We start from the raw sequence: 22,840 nt of genomic DNA, 5'->3' as shown, positions 1-22,840 counted from the left end.
ATGTTTTTGATTTTACTCATTATACATACCCAGCCAGCAATGACACGTGGGGCCCAGATGGGTTAACTACGGGTTCCATGGGTACTGTGTGGGCATGGGCTTTGGCTGGGTGAAATCACCGGGTCCCATGTAGGTTTTGTAGTACGAGTCCCACATAGGAAGCCCATATGAGCTGATTACATGGGCCCCATAAGGGACAGGCATGGGCCAAGTGGGCATGGGTTTGATCTGGGAACACATATATGGGTCTTGCATGGCATATTTATGGGCCAAGTGGGCATGGGTTTGAACTGGGAATGCACATATGGGTCCTGCATAGAATTTTTATGGGCCAAGTGGGCATGGGTTTGAACTGGGAACACATATATGGGTCTTGCATGACATATTTATGGGCCAAGTGGGCATGGGTTTGATCTGGGAACACATATATGGGTCTTGCATGGCATATTTATGGGCCAAGTGGGCATGGGTTTGAACTGGGAATGCACATATGGGTCCTGCATAGAATTTTTATGGGCCAAGTGGGCATGGGTTTGAACTGGGAACACATATATGGGGTCTTGCATGACATATTTATGGGCCAAGTGGGCATGGGTTTGATCTGGGAACACATATATGGGTCTTGAATGGCATATTTATGGGCCAAGTGGCCATGGGTTTGAACTGGGAATGCACATATGGGTCCTGCATAGAAATTTTATGGGCCAAGTGGACATGGGTTTGAACTGGGAATGCACATATGGGTCTTGCATGACATATTTATGGGCCAAGTGGGCATGGGTTTGATCTGGGAACACATATATGGGTCTTGAATGGCATATTTATGGGCCAAGTGGACATGGGTTTGAACTGGGAATGCACATATGGGTCCTGCATAGAAATTTTATGGGCCAAGTGGGCATGGGTTTGAACTGGGAACACATATATGGGTCTTGCATGACATATTTATGGGCCAAGTGGGCATGGGTTTGATCTGGGAACACATATATGGGTCTGAATGGCATATTTATGGGCCAAGTGGACATGGGTTTGAACTGGGAATACATATATGGGTCTTGAATGGCATATTTATGGTCAAGTGGGCATGGGTTTGAACTGGGAATGCACATATGGGTCCTGCATATAATTTTATGGGTCAAGTGGGCATGGGTTTGAACTGGGAATGCACATATGGGTCCTGAATAGAATTTTATGGGCCAAGTGGGCATGGGTTTATCTGGGAACACATATATGGGTCTTGAATGGCATATTTATGGGCCAAGGGCATGGGTTTGAACTGGGAATACATATATGGGTCTTGAATGGCATATTTATGGGTCAAGTGGGCATGGGTTTGAACTGGGAATGCACATATGGGTCCTGAATAGAATTTTTATGGGCCAAGTGGGCATGGGTTTGAACTGGGAAAACATATATGGGTCTTGCATGACATATTTATGGGCCAAGTGGGCATGGGTTTGATCTGGGAACACATATATGGGTCTTGAATGGCATATTTATGGGCCAAGTGGCCATGGGTTTGGGTGATTGGTTCAGGTCCAGCAATATTATGTAATGCTCATCTACAAACAAGCATCAAAAATAAAATAAAATAGAAGATCTTCAGGATGCATTGACATATACATGGTTTATGGTTTAAGACGGTAAAGGGAGGGGCTGAGGTAGTTAAAGAAGTAGGCCTGTAAGGACAGAGGCCCTTTCAATTTAAGTAAAAGAATAAAGCTGCAGAAAGCCTTCCGACAGTGCATGGAGCATTCACATAAACACTTTCATTGGTGCAGTGACCCAGATTGGGACAGATTTATGGGATAAGTGTAAAGGAGACAGCATTGCTACTGCTGGCATTTGAATATTTACAATATTTATATTGTATGAATATTTTGCTAACTTAACATAAGTTGCTTATAACATATAGTTGCCTGTAGAATGTTGGGTAAATCCCTCCCTGATGCCTCATAGGACCCATTTTGCTACCCAATTGGCTTTTGGTCAGTTTGCACATCCATCTACCACGCCGGATACCCAGATTCAAGACCCCCTTGGGGAGTGGTTTCTGGTATCAGAGGTGGAAGTCATTAATTACAAATACTCAGATTACTGTAATTAAGTAGTTTTTTGGGGTACTTGTACTTTTATGAGTAGATTTTCAAGCCTGTACTTTTACTTGTAATATTCATTAATCCATGTAATCTACTAAGTTACTTTTAAAATCATAGTTGAGTACTGAGTACAATTTTAATTCATATCCAAACCTTTTATCTGCATTTTTGTAGCCAGTAAGGTGATTTGATAGCAAACAAGCCAATGAAAACCGGGTCATGAGGACGGAAAACAAAACAAAACAAAAAAAGGACGTTAATGATTGATCTTTCATTGATTCTGAATGAAGAATTTAACCAGCTAAAAATGTATTCATGGATATTTAATCAATAGTCGTGGCTCCTCATGTAATTTAGTTTTTTGTCTGCCGGAGACATTTGCTTAATAAGGAAATAAAAACTTAAATGAGAACAAAATGAGGGAAAAACACTTGTTTTGCATCTTATCAATTATTAATGATTAATAGATTGTTGGCATGGTAACTTCTGGTAAAGAAAAACACACAATTTCCAGCCCTAGTCTGGAGAAGTGACGGTGACATCAGTGGTTAAAAGTAACTAATACTCTGAATATTTTCTTTTTAATTTTTTAATTTTTCATTTTTTTTATTTATTTATTTTTTTTTTTTACAAACTGTACTTTTACTTGAGTATTTCTCTAACACCGGTACTTTTACTCGTAATTGAGTAATATTTTAGCAATGCACTTAATTGTACTTGACTACAGATTTTCAGTACTCTCCACCACTGCCTGTTATGCACAACAACACCTAATTAGGCTCATTCATAATGAAGCCAGCGAAGCAGTTAAGTCGTTTGTTAATTCTCTCACATATCCTTTAATTTACGAATTTTACTGTATTAAATTGTTATTTGGTCAGCCAGTTCGGACATCTCTGGGGCCTGTATGCAAAGGCCGTGTTTCACGCTCAAAACGTTAACAGTCCATTCGGAATCGGAAAGCAAGCTGGCTGTGACTTGGAGGTGAAGTGCATATTTCTTCCTGTCCACGCCGAATTTCCATAAAATTAAGGTAAGTTGAAATATTATGTTGCCATAAAAATAACACTGCAGATTGTACAGTAGTCAGTAGCTTGTACAGTAGCTATAGGGCTGGACAATAATTCAGTATCAATATATCACAATATACTTTTATTCAATAACGGTGATATGATATAAAATATATTCATCATTATTTCAGTTCAAATTCATCAGAGTCAATATCAGATTCAGAGTTTGGTTCTGTCCCGAACCCTTCCTCATGCTTTAAACATAAAAACATATTGCACATATTGCATAACACATACTTCAACATATTGCACTGTCCCCACCTTTTGCTCTAAGAATAAATTGGAACAAATCAAATCAAACTAAATGTGTAAGCAAACAGTCTCAAATGTTTTGGGCTTGTAAACATCATAATGTCGGTCTCCCCGGTCTCCCTGTGCATCTTGCTGGCTTCTATCGTTAGTTGTAGTGTTGCAGTTACAACTGCACTAGCAGCTAATACAAAATGAAGGATAAATATTGACTAAGGTTGAATTTTGTTTGCTTGCATAACCCAAAGAGCAAATATAGCTGCAGATATCTTATTATAAAAATATAAGAATTATTAAAACTCTTAAAATATTCTGACAAAGGAGCTAAATAAATGATAATTGTATAATAATAATATAATTACCTACATTTTAAGTATATGAAAGTAAAACAAGCACAGCCAATTTGATGGAGCTGAATTAATATCAGCCTTATGACTCCCAGGAACATCTGAGTGGTTTGGCATCATGAGCATCAACCGTGATGTTCCTGGGATAAGGCTTTAATTTAAATTGTTAAAGATTATGTTTGTTGTTCAATGTATTATATAATGAGTGTATTTTGTATTGTATTTTTGGAGGGTTTTTTTCAGAGTTTTTTTTTAAATATATTTTTTAGTTTACCGTATGTTGTGACATTGTTTTTTAAAGATAATTTTTGTTGTTCAATTTAATATATTTCTTGCAGTTCAAAGCATCAAGTGTCTTGTATTTATCTTGTACTTACATTCATTCTTCGTTTTTAATTTTTCTTAGATTGTTTCCTTAAATGAATGGTTGGGCTTACCTTGCATGAATTGCCCAGTTAGGACCAACATAAGATCCTTACAGAGCCCACTTTAAGCCCATATGGGCATTCACGGTTGAATCCTGGTGCAAGCCCACTTTAAACCCCTTTAAGCAGGTGGGACCCAAACGGGTCTGACACAAATTGCCCGGTTAAGACCCACATAAGACCCTTACAGATCCCACTTAAAACCCACCTGGGCATCCATGGCTGGCCCCCATGTGGATCCCGGGTGCAAACCCACTTTAAACCCCTTTGGGCAGGTGGGCCCAAATGGGTCTGTCATGAATTGCCCGGTTAAGACCCACATAAGACCCTTACAGATCCCACTTAAAACCCACCTGGGCATCCACGGCTGGCCCCCATGTGGATCCCGGTTGCAAACCCACTTTAAACCCCTTTGGGCAGGTGGGGCCCAAATGGGTTTGGCATGAATTGCCCAATTAGGACCCACATAAGACTCTTACAGATCCCATTTAAAGCCCATCTGTGTAGCCATGTTGCAAAGCCCACTTTGGACCCCTTTGGGCAGGTGGGGCCCAAATGGGTCTGACATGAATTGCCCAATTAAGACCCATGCAGTACCCTTACAGGTCCCACTTTTAGTACGTCTGGGCTTCCACGGCTTGCCCCAGTGTGGATCCCGGGTGCAAGCCCATAATGGGGCCCACATTTGCCGCCCATGAAGCCCTCATCTGGGCCCCACATGTCATTGCTGGCTGGGTAGCTATATGCATCTCGCACTAACCAGCAAGCATCAATAGTAAAAGGAGAAAACCCATGTAATTTAAACATATTACCATTATTATGTCATGATATTTAGTTTTAAGAGTTTTTCAGGTGAGAATGTACTGGATTAAAGCTCAAATTTGTGGTTTATTGATAAAGATAGAACCTATTTGAAAATTTGATTGATAGTTGATAGTTGTGAGATCCAGGCGCTCAGCGTACCCAGCCGAGAGCAGCCTGACCTCGGCTAATCCTTCTGACGTTTGTTGCTGGCTCTGATGTCTCTGTGGTTATAATTTGTCTTTTGTAACGGGCGATCTTTGGTCTCATGAATCTGTTTGTTCCCTGGCAAATCGTTTTGGCTGAGGAACAAAGTGAAGTTTCATAACTTTATATATTTAGGCTTTATATATTTACTGTTGTATCCTACTAAAGCGCTGACTTAGTACGTTTGACTGAATTGTTTGCTCTATTTCTTATTGTATAGCATCTTATACGTTTATAATGGCTATTATCAATCATTAAAACTGATATTTAACAAAAAAGACAGCTTGTATTTCATTTTATTATAGTGAAGATGATCAGAGTATGCACATATTGCCTGAACCACATATTAATATGTTTAATATTTTTGAAATGTAAACGAAAAGAGGCAGAGTGGTGTGTTATAACATATTTCATTTTATTGTTGCCTAAAATATACTGTACATACAGAGATAACCAGAGTAGCCAGAGCGAGCTGAGTGACATTGTCAAGTACGATGCTGTACCATTTGCAGAATCACCGGAACTGTGTCCTCCCGTCCTCGGGAGTCCATTCTCCTGAGTCGAACTTGCCAAGTCCGAACTACCAAGGACGCAAGTCCGAACTTTGCGAACCTGGTATTGAGAAACGCCCTAAGAGACTCTATAACATCTCACTGTTACCGATTTATCATGAGCTCAAAGCATTATGGGTAGAATCTCTCTACAGTCTGTTCTGATTCATCAACACAGTTTCACTGATCCTTTATAACCAACATTAAACCCAGGATAGAGCGGTTGAGTGAATGTGGTCTGGACTGTGTGGATGAGGATCATTGTGTCTCCAGAGACGCTGTAGAAGGACAGAGTTCCTGCACTGTGATCCACATACACTCCTATTCTACTGCTGATGATGGGCTTTACTGGGAGTTTAGTCTCTATACTTTTGTGACTGAATGAGTAACTGGAGGAAGAGCAGATCAAACTCCAGGACTGATCATTATATCCAAACACACACTCATCACCCCGTCCCTTCCTGCTGATGCTCTTATATGACACTGATATATCCACATCACCACTCCACTCAATCTCCCAGTAACAGCGTCGATCACACACACTCTCTCTACTCAACACCTGACACACATCAAATCTGTCTGGATGATCAGGATACGACTGGACTTTGCCAGTGTCAGTAATCACTCTGTTATTCTCAGACAGACGAAGGCGTTTATGTGCTGTGTTCAGATCCAGAGTGAATTGATGGGAATCTGATGGAGATAAAACACATCAGGATCAGGAATTATGAATTTGTCTGATATTCTGTACAAATCATCATTATCATTATCCAACATTTTCTAAATGCCTTCCCTGAGTATTAATGTTGGTTATTATTCTGTGTTTATTATAATTAGACCTATTATTATATTTACACCATTCATATGTTTGGGGTCAGAACAATTATTTTTTAAAAGAAACATACTTTAATTCAGCAAGGATCCATTAAGTCAACAATAAGTGTAACTAGACAAAAAAAAGTTTGTAGAAAATTTTAAGTTGGCTTGGAAACGCCTAGCCAGATAGACTAGCCAGTCTATGGAATTTTTCTGGGATTTCATTAGCAGTTTTAGGAAAAGTTTTTAGGAATCAGTTTGAAAAGATATAGCAACTCGAACAGTCTGAAGATCTAGTCTGAGTTTAGTGGATGTAGATTGAAAGCTCTAGGAGGAGTAGCATTTAGAAATTTAGTGTCAGAAGAAGAAGAATAGAAAGCTTAAGTAGCAGATCAGTTAGTTTTTAACTTTTTCAAGCCAAATTAATAATTTGATTTACAAAGTTTTCAGCTTGTTCTTATGTTCCTGAAACTCTTGAAAGCTTTTTTACTTCTGTGATTTTACCTCTAAATCTTGGATGAATGTTTGTAATTGGCTTTCAGTAAAAATTAATCATATTTATTCCTTAAGCCCAAAGTATACTTCAGCCGTCCGTGTTCGTGCACCATCTGCATGACGTAATTTTCATCATGTGGAGGGCTCGCGGATGTCCGCACACCCCGTTTGGGTGCAGCCCAAATTTCGAGATTTTCGGGATGGTGGGCGTGCAACAGCGCATGTGCAAGCAGGATAGAAGAGTCCACTGGGTGGCAATACGCCCAGTACTGAGCGCAGTGTGCAGTCGTTGAAGAAGAGTGTGGAAAGAGTGATTCAAAAACAACACACTTGAAACAATTGAAAAAACAATTACATTTTAAAATATATTCAAATAGAAAATAGTTCTTTAAAATCATAGGGATATTTCACAATATTACTGTATTTTTGATCAAAGAAGTGCAAGTGTCTCAGTAAAGTTTACCAGATCATCATGCAAATCATCATTTACATGATTGAAGGGGTGGATTCTGGAATCCACTGCCGCTTCAATATATACCTTTTAAGTTATTAATTAACATTTATCTTTCTAAATATTAACATTTATCTTTCTAAATATTAAATTATTTGAATGACTTCTTCAACGTATGTTAAAGCATTTATTTTCCTTTTCAAACACTAGAAAATAATTTTGAATATTGTCTGTACCTCTCACTGAGAGAAAAGAACATGTTATCAGTATGTTTTGGGAAAGTTTCCTGCTCAGTGCAGAGCTCAGATCAACTTCAACCTTGACGAAGCTGCCAATCATGTGTACCTGTGTATGTGCACTAATTGTTCTTTGTACTGGTGGACAACTGGCACTCTGATTGAGACCAGCAGACACCATGTCATGACCCCAAAAGGACATCCAGTACCAAAATCCAGGGTCTCCTCGTCAGCATCCTGACGAATGGAGATATGCTTCTGACTATCTGTCTGTGTGTGGAAGATTACCAAATTTGTCTATTTTTCTTAGCCAATCAGAATCATTTTTACCTAAGTAATGACGTAGTTAGTGATGAAACTGCAAACTGTTCTTCAGTAAAATTTTCTTCAATTTATTATTTTTTAAAAAAAACTTTGACTCCGGGTCTTCATTCATCATATCTGGCCTTTTGGGTCTTTAACTGTAAAATTCCCCTACATGATCAACTATAAAACTCTTCTGTCATGTTTTCTTTCTCCTTCTACAGGAAGAACATGAACACACTCAGTGAGTTTTTCTGCTTGTTTTCTCAGTGACTTACATTGTAGGAAGTTGTTCCTGGTCCTGGGAACAATGTTGGTGGAAGAGACTGTGGAAATCAACAGACATGAAGAGTGTGATTATCATGTCAAGAGAAAATGATCTCTGCATCCGTTCCTAAGACATTTCTAATATGATCTTCTACATGATATGATATGATGGAGGATAATTTCTGAGAGCAGATGAATCTCCAGGACTTTACCTCTGTCAGAGACCTTCTTGAGCTCCTCTTTGCAGAAATCCTCCAGTTTGTCTCTCAGCTGACGGACAGATTTTCTCACTTCATCAAAAGAGGAGAGAGAACTGAAGGGATCGTCATTTACATCTGTAGATTCAGGAGGAGCTGAGAGAGACTGGAAACTCTACAGAAAACAGAAATCAAAGATCATCACCTCCACACTTCAGCCAATAACCTGCACTACTGTCAGATTTGAGCAGCTCTTGTTGATCTTTAGTAACTCTCCTCAATCCAGCAAGTTTTGAGCTGTTGTTGTCTGGAAGCTCAGTATATCTCAATATAAGATTTCCAGAGCTGAACTGCATTTGTAAGTGTGTCTCTTTCAAAAGAAGAAGATCAGATGAGAGTCTGACTGATGATTATATAATAACCGAACACACAGATCAACACTTCAGTCAACGGCTCATTCTGCTCTCATGAAATGTTTCTCTGTGAGTCTCTTGCTCAAGTCCACTATGATCCTGTTCTTCTAGATCTCTGTTACCTGCAGGAAATGGATGTGATCCTGTGTGTGTGAAAGCTGCTCCAGCTCAGCGTCTCTCCTCCTCAGATCATTGATCTCCTGCTCCAGTCGCTCCAGTCGTCCTTCAGCTCGACTCACTGCAGTCTTTTCCTGATCTCTGATCCGCTGTGTGGCCTCAGAGCGGCTTCTCTCAATGGAGCGGATGAGCTCAGTGAAGATCCTCTCACTGTCCTCCACTGCTGTCTGTGCAGAGCGCTGTTAGGACACACATCACAATCACACAGTGGCTTCAGTGAGTCCTGACTGAGACTTCTCAAACTTCTCTTCTTCTCCAGACTGACCTTATGAGACTCCACAGCCTCTCTCAGCTGCTGAAGATCTTTCTCTCTCTGCTGGATCCTCTGCTGGAACAACCTCTGCGTCTCCTTCAGCTGGTGCTAAAGGACAAACCAATGACAAGAGAAACATCACATAAATCATCAAGTAAACAGATATGAATCCAGTATCAGTGAAGTGGTGAGATTGAGGGGTTAAAGATCTTGCATGGTAAGATTAGGGTCATTAATAAGTGCCAGCAATATTTCATCAATGTCTAGTGTTATACAGATAGTTCATCCAGAAATGTAAATTCTTTCATTGTTTACTCATCCTCATGTCTTTCCAAACTTTTCCAAAAAAGAAATGCTTCCAAATTTTCTCTTGCATAACACAAAGAAGATGTTCATTTATCAAAGATACTCTTCTGTTTCTATACCCGTTTCCAAATCAAATATGATGACACGTCAATAACGTCAAACCTCACTGGCTCATGCATGTCACGTGACTAAACATGGCACCATATTATTTGTGGGTGTTTCTCAAATGGAAGGCTGCATACACTATATTGCCAAAAGTTTTGGGACACCTGCCTTTACGTGCACATGAACTTTAGTGATATCCCATTCTTAATCCGTAGGGTTTAATATGGAGTTGGCCCACCTGGCCCGCTATAACAGCTTCAACTCTTCTGGGAAGGTTTTCCACAAGGTTTAGGAGTGTGTTTATGGGAATTTTTGACCATTCTTCTATAAGCGCATTTGTGAGGTCAGGCAGTGATGTTTGCGAGAAGGTCTGGCTCACAGTCTCCGCTCTAATTCATCCCAAATGTGTTCTGTCAGGTTGAGGTCAGGACTCTGTGCAGGCCAGTCAAGTTCCTCCACACCAAACTCACTCATCCATGTCTTTATGGACCTTGCTTTGTGCACTGGTGTGCAGTCATGTTGGAACAGGAAGGGACCATCCCCAAACTGTTCCCACAGTTGGGAGCATGAAATTGTCCAAAATGTCTTGGTATGCTGAAGCATTAAGAGTTCCTTTCACTGGAACTAAGGGGTCAGGCCCAACCCCTGAAAAACAACCCCACACCATAATCCCCCTCCACCAAACTTTACACTTCCCAGCCAGCAATGACATGTGGGGCCCAGATGAGGGCTTCATGGGCGGCAAATGTGGGCCCCATTATGGGCTTGCACCCGGGATCCACACTGGGGCAAGCCGTGGAAGCCCAGACGTACTAAAAGTGGGACCTGTAAGGGTACTGCATGGGTCTTAATTGGGCAATTCATGTCAGACCCATTTGGGCCCCACCTGCCCAAAGGGGTCCAAAGTGGGCTTTGCAACATGGCTACACAGATGGGCTTTAAATGGGATCTGTAAGAGTCTTATGTGGGTCCTAACTGGGCAATTCATGCCAAACCCATTTGGGCCCCACCTACCCAAAGGGGTTTAAAGTGGGTTTGCAACCGGGATCCACATGGGGGCCAGCCGTGGATGCCCAGATGGGTTTTAAGTGGGATCTGTAAGGGTCTTATGTGGTTCTTAACTGGGCAATTCATGTCAGACCCATTTGGGGCCCACCAGTCTGAAGGGGTTTAAAGTGGGCTTGCACCTGGGATCCACATGGGGGCCAGCCGTGGATGCCCAGGTGGGTTTTAAGTGGGATCTGTAAGGGTCTTATGTGGGTCTTAACCGGGCAATTTGTGTCAGACCCATTTGGGCCCCACCTGCCTAAAGGGGTTTAAAGTGGGCTTGCACCAGGATTCAACCGTGAATGCCCATATGGGCTTAAAGTGGTCTCTGTAAGGATCTTATGTTGGTCCTAACTGGGCAATTCATGCAAGGTAAGCCCAACCATTCATTTAAGGAAACAATCTAAGAAAAATTAAAAATGAAGAATGCATGTAAGTACAAGATAAATACAAGACACTTGATGCTTTGAACTGCAATATTAAACTGTTATATTAAATTGAACAACAAAAATTATCTTTAAAAAACAAAGTCACAACATATGGTAAACTAAAAAATATATTTTAAAAAAATCTCTGAAAAAAACCCCTCCAAAAATACAATACAAAATACACTCATTATATAATACATTGAACAACAAACATAATCTTTAACAATTTAAATTTTACAACGTACCGGTAAATAAATTAAAAAAATATATTTTTTAAAAATGTCTGAAAAAAAGAAAACAAAACATCTCTCCAAAAAAATACATCCAAAACGTTTGTGTTGTCGATGTTCTTTTTTACCCATAGATATATGAGCAATATCACACGGGTAGCCGTGCGATATGGCTGTATATCAGCATGCTGTGATTCGTCCGTAGGTAATCATTGCTCTGTTTAAATTTTCTGATGGTTTTTAAGGATGTTAAAATGTTATATTATAATGTTATTGTTGTTTTACTTCGTCCTTTCATCTCCGTTTACAAACCGACATTTTATTATTACAGTCACTTTCCAATCCGTCCCTTTGCGCCACCTGGCGGTAGTTTTTTTACACGCGACTGAATTTCAGTTAATGCAACGCCCCGCGGCGGCGGTATGCGCGGCGGTAATACCCATTTTGGTTGTCCACCTACTGTACAACGGAGTGTCTTTAAAACCCTCTTTTGTGCAGCACTACTTCCTTCCGCCACGGATTCATATCTCAAGTTGTCAGTTGGACCAAGCCTCCGTTACTAACTCTAAAACGTCACTTTAGAACTAGTAACGAAGGAACGTCGAGTCGCTTCATTGAAACACATTGAATTTTATACAGTATTAGAGAGAGAGAGAGAGAGAGAGTAGGCTATTACCTGTCTGATATATTGCATTACATTCATTCTTCAAGTCAATGTCCATAATATTATATCCGTTATAAAAGTCCGTTTGAATGTCCTCTGAGGAAAGCGATCTTTGTATAACACCACAGCGCTAAAAACAACTTCCTTTGCAAAAGTTCCTTTCAATTTAAAAGTCTCTTGTGCTTCACTGACTCATTCCTCCTGTAAAGTGTTGCCGCCATCTAATGGCGTATTAATGTAACTTTCACTCAATCCATATTACTTACTAATGGACATATTTATATAAAATAATATTTATTGAACAACAAATAAGCACAATTGTACAGTTCAGTCAAACAAAGCACTAGTTATTTACAAAAAACAAAAACAAAACAAAAAAACATTTACCATTTATGTGGGTTTTACAAATATTTAACGAATGAAAAGGATTTTAAAGAGCTTGTGACAAAACTTCCTAACTCCATTGGTTCCTCAAACTGTCAATCAAGCCTCATTAATATGCCTCACCTCGTGAATGAAGTGCGCACGCAGTTTGGACATCTCCTCTATGCAATGCCAAGGTAAATAAAGATCTGATGTTTGAAAAAAAAATTGTAAAGCGTTTTCTTTACTCAAAAAACCCTATGTTTATAAAGTTTAATGTTTTACGTATTTGAAGAGCGGAGAAGAGTCTGATATGTCCCGTCTAGTTGAAGCCAATATGCTATATATAATGATGTAACATAACGTCGTTTATTATTATCAAATTTAACATAGCACAATTCGACTTGCTCTGGAACAAATAATAGATTAATAAAGACCAAAGATTGCCTGTTCTATGTACTCAAATTGAATAATGTCTCATGTTTAACCACTATAAGAGCCAGTGGCAAATCCACGAAGCACTGGCCGGCCGCTGACGCCCTGGAGCTCACATCTCCGAAAACGTCAAAACAAGTTGTAAAATAGGCGCTGTTATTAAATATGAGTCACATATTTCAGGTCTAAACAACTACATTCTCGCCTAAAAACTATTAAAACTACAGTTTGTGGTACAAGAAGTAGTATTTGTAAAAATTGCGGTTGATTTGGTCGGCCGCCATGATGGTCACTTCAAGCGGAGTGATACAAACAGTGAAAAGGTAGGAGGAGTGCTGTTATCGCTGAAATATCGCATGGCTATCAGCCAATCAGATTCGAGAACCAGACAGAACTGTTCTATAAATATATATAAGACTCATATATGTGTTCCCAGTTCAAACCCATGCCAACTTGGCCCATAAATATATCATGCAAGACCAATATATGTTTTCCCAGTTCAAACCCATGCCCACTTGACCAATAAAAATTCTATGCAGGACCCATATGTGCATTCCCAGTTCAAACCCATGCCCACTTGGCCCATAAATATGCCATTCAAGACCCATATATGTGTTCCCAGATCAAACCCATGCCCACTTGGCCCATAAATATGTCATGCAAGACCCATATATGTGTTCCCAGTTCAAACCCATGCCCACTTGGCCCATAAATATGCCATTCAAGACCCATATATGTGTTCCCAGATCAAACCCATGCCCACTTGGCCCATAAATATGTCATGCAAGACCCATATATGTGTTCCCAGTTCAAACCCATGCCCACTTGGCCCATAAATATGCCATTCAAGACCCATATATGTGTTCCCAGATCAAACCCATGCCCACTTGGCCCATAAATATGTCACGCAAGACCCATATATGTGTTCCCAGTTCAAACCCATGCCCACTTGGCCCATAAAAATTCTATGCAGGACCCATATGTGCATTCCCAGTTCAAACCCATGCCCACTTGGCCCATAAATATGCCATTCAAGACACATATATGTGTTGCCAGTTCAAACCCATGCCCACTTGGCCCATAAATATGCCATGCAAGACCCATATATGTGTTCCCAGTTCAAACCCATGCCCACTTGGCCCATAAATATGCCATGCAAGACCCATATATGTGTTCCCAGATCAAACCCATGCCCACTTGGCCCATGCCTGTTCCTTATGGGGCCCATGTAATCAGCTCATATAGGCTTCCTATGTGGGACTCGTACTACAAAACCTACATGGGACCCGCTGATTTCACCCAGCCAAAGCCCATGCCCACACAGTACCCACAGAACCTGTAGTTAACCCATCTGGGCCCCACGTGTCATTGCTGGCTGGGTCTGATTTCTTCAAGCCGTCATATTTACCATGTTTACTATGGTAATAGGGCTCATAGTCTTGGTGATCAGAATCCACATCGGATCACAAACAGAAGTTATTTCAAACACTTGCTGCTGTCTGAAAGTGAGTTTTAAGCTAAAATGATTTTTAATGCTGATGTTAGCTGGTAACCTACATGTAATCATCCATGGCGTCTCCGTCTCCACACACAGATTGTTCGTATCCACTCCCTCAAGCCCGAGCTGGCCCGCTTTGGACCAAGGTATTCGGTGGGTCGAAAAACCCTGGCCGTTGGCCCCGAGGAAGCCGCGACAAGGCACGATCAAGCCCCGGAAGTGACAGTGGAAACGCGACTGGCCCTGGCATACACTAGCACGCCCGCTTTAGGCCCGACAGTGGAAACGCGGCTACTGAGAGTATCTTGTGGCCCACTAACAGTAGCAGGTGGCTGTGAAGATCAAAGAGTTATTAAATTACTGTCCAGATGTGTATGTCACGTGGGGATACCTTATCTCTAGGGATGAGCAAGTGTCCTTGAGAGATGCTGAGTAAGGCCCAATTAAAGACTATTTTTTGAAAATTGTCAGGATTCCACAATTTGATGAAAGACAAGGGGAGTGGAATTCAATGTTGGGAAGCAGGTGTAGCGATTGAGCTGTATTATCATTGGTTAACAGCTGATGAGAAAAAGGTATAAAGATGGAGACTCGAACAAAGACATATTCTGATGTCCTGCAGGCATCTCGGCTTTGTTGATTTGCTCGATAAAAACTTTAGACTTCTGGAACTCCGTAACTCTTGAGCTTCATTTGCAAGAAAGAGATGACTTTTTTCCACAACAAAGGACGCAGTCTCAGTGGGATGCAGCCTTCCATTTGAGAAACACCCTTAGGGTGCGTTCACAGTTGTACTTCAGTTCGTTTGGTCCGGACCAAAAAGAAGAAAAAACATTTAATCCTGGTCCAATTAGCGTTCAGATTGGCAGCTTTATCACCGAGCCAAAAGATACCGAACCCAAAGGCATAGGGATACGTTCACAACCTGATTGGTCGGATTTTATGACGCATTACTTATTTTGAGATGGAACTTATCGAACATCCAAAACAATGCTGTGTGCTGAGGTAAATGCGCTTGTTGTGTGTGTGTAGCCTGCATATGATGGTATTTTGGCCAGCTGAGAACTCATGAAGAGCTTATAAAATGTGTAAAGTAGTCAAAACAGCGGCGGGAATCCCTCCGTCACACACAAACGATCTGCTGCGTGGAGACATGCATCTGATGCCTGCGATGGGCAGGCATCGATGCGTTCATATATCATTTATCACACCAGAGTTAATTTGGAAGCGGACCGAGACCCATCTTTTCAGCGGTCTCGGTCCGCTTGTTTGGTGCGCACCAGGATTCGGATGGCAGCATTGACACATGTTCAAATGAACCGCACTAACAGAGCAATCAAGTTCATTTTAATCGAATCAAACATGACAAGTGTGAACACACCCTTAGATTACCCCCTTGGAGTTGTAGGGGTTTCTTTTATGCTACCTTAATGACCTTTTTGAGGATTGAAACTTTTGGTTCCTATTGACTTTCAATATATGGGCAGATGAGACATTCCTTAAAATACCTTATTTAATGTTCAACACGAGTAACAGTGGTGGACAGTAACGAAGTAGTATTTTTCAAGTATCTGTACTTTATTCGAGTATTTTTATTTTGAGAAACTTTTACTTTTACTTCACTACATTCCAAAGCATAAGATTGTACTTTTTACTCCACTACATATCATAAAACATATCGTTACTCCTTATTTTAAAATGAAGAAATCGCCACATGCTCAGAGACGCAAAAGCGGTGTCCGATTCGTGCAAAACTGATTCTTTTCAATCATCCTGTTCAATCAAATCGGTTCACAAATCACATTAACAATTCATTCGCAAATTGGACTGATCGTATTGCAGCTGTTCTCTAGTCAACAACTCACTAATTCAATGATCCATTCAGAACGACTCTCCAGTGAATGAATTTACAAGTCTGACTGAAAATTAGCCAAGAACTGAAGGATACTCTGAGTGCGCGCGACTGATGGCGAAAAGTAAGTTAGCCTACTAATGGTGAATTTTAGAATGAATTATTGTAATTGAAAATCATATTTAAGTCAGTTGTTTTTGAACTAAATCTGCTGTAAAGGGTGATCTGTTTAAAGGTGCCCAAGAACGTTCTTTCACAAGATGTAATATAAGTCTAAGGTGTCTCCTGAATGTGTCTGTGAAGTTTCAGCTCAAAATACCCCATAGATTTTTTTTTATTAAATTTTTTAACTGCCTATTTTGGGGCATCATTAACAATGCACTGATTTACACTCGGCGCCGCCCCCTTAAATCACATGCTCCCTGCCATACAAGCTGTCGACTATATTACAGCGCATTTACAAAGTTCACACAGCTAATATAACCCTCAAATGGATCTTTACAAGATGTTCGTCATGCATGCTGTATGCATGCTTCGAATTATGTGAGTAAAGTATTTATTTGGATGTTAAAGTTTTATTCTGAGTGAATTTGAGGCTGTCCTCCGTGGCTAACGGCTAATGCTACACTGTTGGAGAGATTTATAAAGAATGAAGTTGTGTTTATGCATTATACAGACTGCAAGTGTTTAAAAAATGAAAATAGCGACGGCTCTTGTCTCCGTGAATACAGTAAGAAACGATGGTAACTTTAACCTCATTTAACAGTACATTAGCAACATGCTAATGAAACTTTTAGAAAGACAATTTAAAAATATCAGTAAAAATATCATGCTATCATGGATTATGTCAGTTATTATTGCTCCATCTGCCATTTTTCGCTGTTGTTCTTGCTTACCTAGTCTCATGATTCGGCTGTGTGCAGCTCCAGACGTTAACTGGCTGCCCTTGTCTAACGCCTTTTATAATGTTGGGAACATCATGGGCTGGCATATGCAAATATTGGGGCGTACACCCCGACTGTTACGTAACAGTCAGAGTTATGTTGAGATGCGCCTGTTCTTCGGAGGTCGTTTAAACAAATGAGATTTATATAAGAAGGAGGATACAATGGGGTTTGAGACTCACTGTATGTCATTTCCATGTACTGAACTCTTGTTATTTAACTATGCCGAGGTAAATTCAATTTTTGAATCAAGGGCACCTTTAAGCCCACTGAAATGCTTTAATACGGACACGTCCACATCAATGTGTCTACAGATCACGATCTTGATTCAATCAGATCAAATTACATTTGAAAACTTGCCGCTTCAAATAACGGTTGTATCGATTACATCGTTACAACACTAGGAGGTGACAAGTGACTGTTAAAATCTATTTGACATTGAATGATTCATTCAAAAGATTTGTTCAAAAACAGTGATTCATCCAGTAATGAAACAAGTGAAGTAGTAATGAGTGAGTCATTAAATCATTCATTCAAACCCATTTTATTAAATTAAATATTTTTAAATAGAATACAGCAATTAATATTTTGTCCTCTAGTAATTAATTATATACAATTTTGTTTAGTTGTCTATTCAGAATCATGGGAATCTTGATTTCTATTTGAATGAAACAAATAAAAATCTTGATTCTCATTTTATCCAGAATTGTGCAACTCCAACACAAATTAAAATAACACATGCATGTTCATCTTCTCCGCTGCTGCAGCAATTTCTTAGAATGTTATGCATTTAGCCCTATATGTTTCATCTGTTTATATATTGTTTGTCAACACACATTACATATTATGTATCTGCATCCACTAATCTTCCATCCATACTGACTAGTGCTGGCTATCTGACAATTCATCATCATTCATAATTATTTTGAGCAATAGGATTATATAAAATATATAATATAAAATTAAATTATATAAGTGGCCTATATAAAATTACAAAATAAACATTCATCAATCAGTACTTTTTTACTCAAGTACATTAAAAATCAAGTACTATTGTTCTTTCACTCAAGTAAAATTGAAAAGGAGCACTAAATACATTCTCACTTGAGTCATATTTTATGATACATATCTGTACTTTTACTCAATTACTTGATGAGTAAATGATAAATCTTTTTTTTTTTTTTTTTTTTTTTTGGTGAACTACTGGTTTATGCTTGTAAATGAGCATAATGGGATGTCTTTAAGTTCATACCTGTTTCTCTGTCCTCTGTGCTGCAGCTGATACAGTGTCGTGGTTTTTATGTTCATCAATCATACACAGCACACATATACACTTCTGATCAGTGCGGCAGAAAACCTCAAAGATCTTGTCGTGTTTCTGGCAGATCATCTCCTGCAGTCGTCCAGTGGCTTCAGTCACTTTATGTGGCTTACGTGAGTGAAATTCCTCATGACGGTCAAAATGAGTTTGGCAGTAAGACTCCAGACACACCAGACAGGACTTGATGGCTTTGTGTTTTCTTCCAGTACAGACGTCACACTGCACATCTCCAGCTCCAGCGTAACAGTCAGCAGGAAGTTTCGTCTTCTTCAGTTTCTCCACCACTTCAGCCAGCATGGTGTTTTTAGCTAAAGCAGGTCTTGAACTGAAGGTCTGTCTGCACTGAGGGCAGCTGTAGACTCTCATCTGATCCTCCTGATCCCAGCAGTCTGTAATACAGCTCTTACAGTAACTGTGTCCACAGGGAATGGTCACTGGATCCTTCAGGAGATCCAGACACACTGGACACAGGAACTCATCCTGATCCACAGATATTCTGGCTTCTGCCATTTTACAGCTCAACTACACTTCACTTTCTCTTTCCCTGAACTCATGCTATTCCAGTTTCCTGATTCTTTTTGAGTGACGTGTGCAAAACGGGTTTCTCTGCAAGTCTAAAGGTCACAGATAATAAAACGTCCACTAGATGTCAGTCTTAAACAGACTCTCAAAGAATATCTGTAATAGATAAGCAGACAACACAGTTAAAAAACACAGAAATACTGCATCCTAACTGCTGCACTGGTACTGCAGGACTGAAAACTGTGTCCAGATTTACAGTTCCTTCATTCCCTATGAAAGTTTTAATTATGTCAAATCAAGTCAACTTACCTTTTTATATAGCACTTTTTACAATACAGATTGTTTCAAAGCAGCTTTAGATTGATAACGGGAAAATTATGCAACAAGTTCATTTCAGCTGTACAGCAGCTCTTGAAGAATAAAATGTCACTGTCCAGCTTTAGTAAGTTCATTGTTAATTAATTTCCATTCTAAAAAGCATTAATTAATTTAAAAGCATTAATTTATTCATTTATCTATAGTGGAAACAAGACAAAAATACTAAATAAGAAAGAAAAAAAAAATTGCAGTGTGAATGCACACAGATTCGAAATCTGTTTGACTAAGGCGGAAAAAACTTAATTGTATGCTGTTAAAGTATATCTAGCGACCATACAAGATGACATTCAGCATATATAGTGTTAACAGGAAGATTTTCCATGTGTTTAAAAAACTAAAAGGGTTAATTCTGCTCTGATCATTGTAGCAGCCGCCATTTTGTGCTTCGACGGAGAGGACTAAAGTGTTTCTCTAATATTATTTCTTGGGATTCAAAGACTCAGAAGAGTCATAAAATGCAATTTCATGTGGTTCTATGCCGAAAAGGTTGAGTTCTTGTTAAAGGAGAGAGAATGCAAGCCTTTGTGCATCGGATGCGCAACTATTATTCATTATGCCATCTTCTGGTGTGTGACGCATTACTCTTTTCTCAGGGTATTCGCGGGGCATTAAAAAGCATTAAAAGTCATTAAATGGATTTTGCGAAAATTAAAGCCTTAAATGGCATTGAAAAGCATTACATTTCATTTTCTACTGGCATTTAATTTTTTAGATAGTTTTAAAGAAAAAGAATACTACCGGTTTATTTTGAATAAAGCCTAAATAATTAATAACTGATTTGCTGTTGCAAAATATGTACATGATACGCACACGGAACCAGTTTGGTAATTGCCTCCGGCCGGTGCAAAATTGCTGGTTTGGACAGCGGCGGGCTGGGACCTGAGGAATGCTGCATCAGTGTTGCCAACTTAGCGCCTTTTCAGGCCCCCTTTGCGACTTTTTTCTAAGAAAGCACGTTGTGATGAATATACTTGTTAACCTGATCTAGCTTCGGAGACCCACCAGTACTGCCGCACAAGCGCGAGATCTTGCTTTCCTGCCACAGGAAAAGATGGCCCAGAGCATTGAGGTTGTGTGCTCTGTCAGAGAACAAATAAAATAAATACTATTGCTTCTAACCTGAGTGATCATTTTACGTGTACATGTAACGTTAGCCAAAATCACAGCAAATGTATATCTTATGTGCATGGTGATTTTGTCGGACAACATCTCGATTAACATCCCTTTCGAAATGGAACTCGCTCTGCGTTAGCAAAAACGCTATGGGGAACTTCACGTGACCCAGGTGTCTGAAAGCAACTATCCAATAACTCCAATCCCTATTGGCCAGCGACAGCCTATGACGTAATATGGCGTGACCCGGACGTATAAAAGGAGCGCCTGGAGAAACACATCTCATCATCTTTCAGTCCTGTTCTGTCTGATCGCGTCTATATCGACTCCAGTAGGGTTTTTATATATGCCTTACAAACGTTCAAGAGAGTGTGTTCATCCGTGTCCCAGGGTTTGACACTTGATACACTTTTTCTGGGCGTTTTCTGTCTGTAGAGGAGCGCGCATAGACAGTGCTTGAGGGCGCTGTCTGTGTGTTTGTCTGTTGTTTACTGTGAGCGTCCCCCTATCGGGACGCTCCGTTCTAAAATGGATGACGATGACGTTCGTGTTTGACGTCATTGTGTCCGGCGGCGAGCGCTCCTCTGGCTTGTGTATGCGAGCTGCTGTGTGTTTGGGACGCGCCTCTCGGCAGGCTGCAGCTGCCGTGAGAGCACGTTAAGAAAGGGGCCGCGTGCGGACGGCTCGATGAGCGGTTCCTTTCTGTCCATTAATGCGGCGGCTTCCATGACTTTCCATTCCTTTTCTGATCTCCGCGTTTGAGAGCGGGAGGGCATGGAAAAACCCCTAGCCGTTCAGTTTTATATCTGAACCCAGACAGACAGGAGGAGGAAGAAGCGAGAGTGAAGTGGGTGATCGATAGTAAACACCGTTGCATTTTTAATCGATTCCCCAGCTACATAGGGACGATAATATCTACCCTCTCCTCTTCTTCTTCCACCTCCTGTATATATATGTGTGTGTGTATATATATATATTTATGTGCATGTGTATATATATAAATATATCATGCTCAGATGCTTCTTATAGTAATTATTTCTGTTTGATAGTAAGAGGATCTTTTAGGCTTAAAAGAACCTTAGATTCCATCCTTTCATGTAAAAAAAGGGAGCATTAGGAGTCTTCTGTCTTTGAGCCACAAGACAGTCTATATTTTATATGTTTGAAATAAGGCCTTATTTTCCTGTATAGTTTTTCTGAGCATGTAGTCAGAGAAATTAGGGTTTTTTTTGGGCAAACTGAAGTTGATAGACTGGCTAGAGTATATGTTGTGCAGGCCACAAAATGGCCGCCTTTTAGCCATCTGTTTAGAGTAGCTTCTCATCTGCTGTTTGCTAGAGTAGTTTGAGTTAGCACTCGTCACTTCAGTTATTATGTATGTTTAGGTCGGCCCTAATCGGGCGCCTGACATTGTTTGCTTGTGAGCTTTACTTTCTTTCTCTTATCCATGAGATTTGGAGGTGAAACCCAGGTTTCACTAGGCTTATGGCCCTGTAAGAAGGCCCATAGCTTAGCGGCCAGGCTAGAGCTAGGTTAGGTGTGTTATTTACATATAACCCTATGTATACTATCCCTTGTCAGGCTGTATAGTTCCTAGTTCTGGCCTCCTCCTGGGGGAGTTGTTAGGCCATATGCCCATTATCCCCTTGCTATGTAGGTGCAATTGTTGAGTTTAACAGCTAGGTTGTAGACTGTTTTTAGACTTCCTGATGCTGTTATCTCAGGTTGTAGGCCCTTATCTTTGCGTAGATAAGTTATGCAGTGTTGCTAGGCCCCACTTTCTAGAACTTTTATGCTTAGGAAAATGTGTTCTTTCCTCTGAGCTACTTGTTTTCTTTTATCAAGTTTGAGTTGATGTTGCTAATGTTTAGCATCTGTCCTCTATGGCTCAGTACAGTTTTGAGAATCTGTATGGAGAAAATTATTTTCCTCTTTGGAAATAGCATATACATCAAAGCGTTGTGTTTGCTCTGAAGTTCTAGACCTTTGCCCTAAATTATGTGTGAGCTTACTTATGCTTCCACAGGTTAGCACCTGTTCTCATAATAGCAGGCTTTTTCATGTAGCTGCTATTGGAGACATTGGTGACCTAATATTTCCCATTAGTAGGTTTATTGGTGTTACTGAGTGCATCACCTGTTGGATTGCATACTCAGGGTAGTATAGAACCACTTTTTGAGAAAAGATGGTTTCTATTAGCTCCCTTTCTGTGATCTTGCTAACAGCTATATTACATATAACTTTGAGTGTAGGCTCTTGTGGTTAATTAGCCTTTTT

At 40.0% G+C, this 22,840-nt stretch overlaps 1 protein-coding gene across 2 annotated transcripts; it reads right to left on the bottom strand.

Moving 5' to 3' along the window:
• Window positions 1–5,597: 5,597 nt before the first annotated feature.
• Window positions 5,598–19,145, bottom strand: LOC125246292 (E3 ubiquitin/ISG15 ligase TRIM25-like). 2 transcript variants are annotated; one of them, XM_048157237.1, is made up of 6 exons: window positions 18,482–19,145; window positions 9,370–9,465; window positions 9,050–9,283; window positions 8,530–8,689; window positions 8,329–8,376; window positions 5,598–6,442 (listed from the first exon to the last, which is right to left on the bottom strand). In XM_048157237.1, the coding sequence occupies exons 1-6, from the start codon at window positions 19,058–19,060 to the stop codon at window positions 5,919–5,921; spliced, it is 1,641 nt and encodes a 546-aa protein (XP_048013194.1). In that variant the 5' UTR covers window positions 19,061–19,145; the 3' UTR covers window positions 5,598–5,918. The 2 variants fall into 2 exon arrangements, with proteins under 2 accessions (XP_048013194.1, XP_048013195.1); XM_048157238.1 differs by having other exon boundaries at window positions 6,270–6,442; window positions 8,543–8,689; window positions 18,482–19,141.
• Window positions 19,146–22,840: the final 3,695 nt, after the last annotated feature.

The sequence above is a fragment of the Megalobrama amblycephala genome, linkage group LG14, assembly GCF_018812025.1.
Source record: "Megalobrama amblycephala isolate DHTTF-2021 linkage group LG14, ASM1881202v1, whole genome shotgun sequence".
Lineage (NCBI taxonomy): Eukaryota > Metazoa > Chordata > Actinopteri > Cypriniformes > Xenocyprididae > Megalobrama > Megalobrama amblycephala.
The sequence above is the reverse complement of the archived record's forward strand: the minus strand, read 5'-3'. Positions and strand labels throughout refer to the sequence as shown.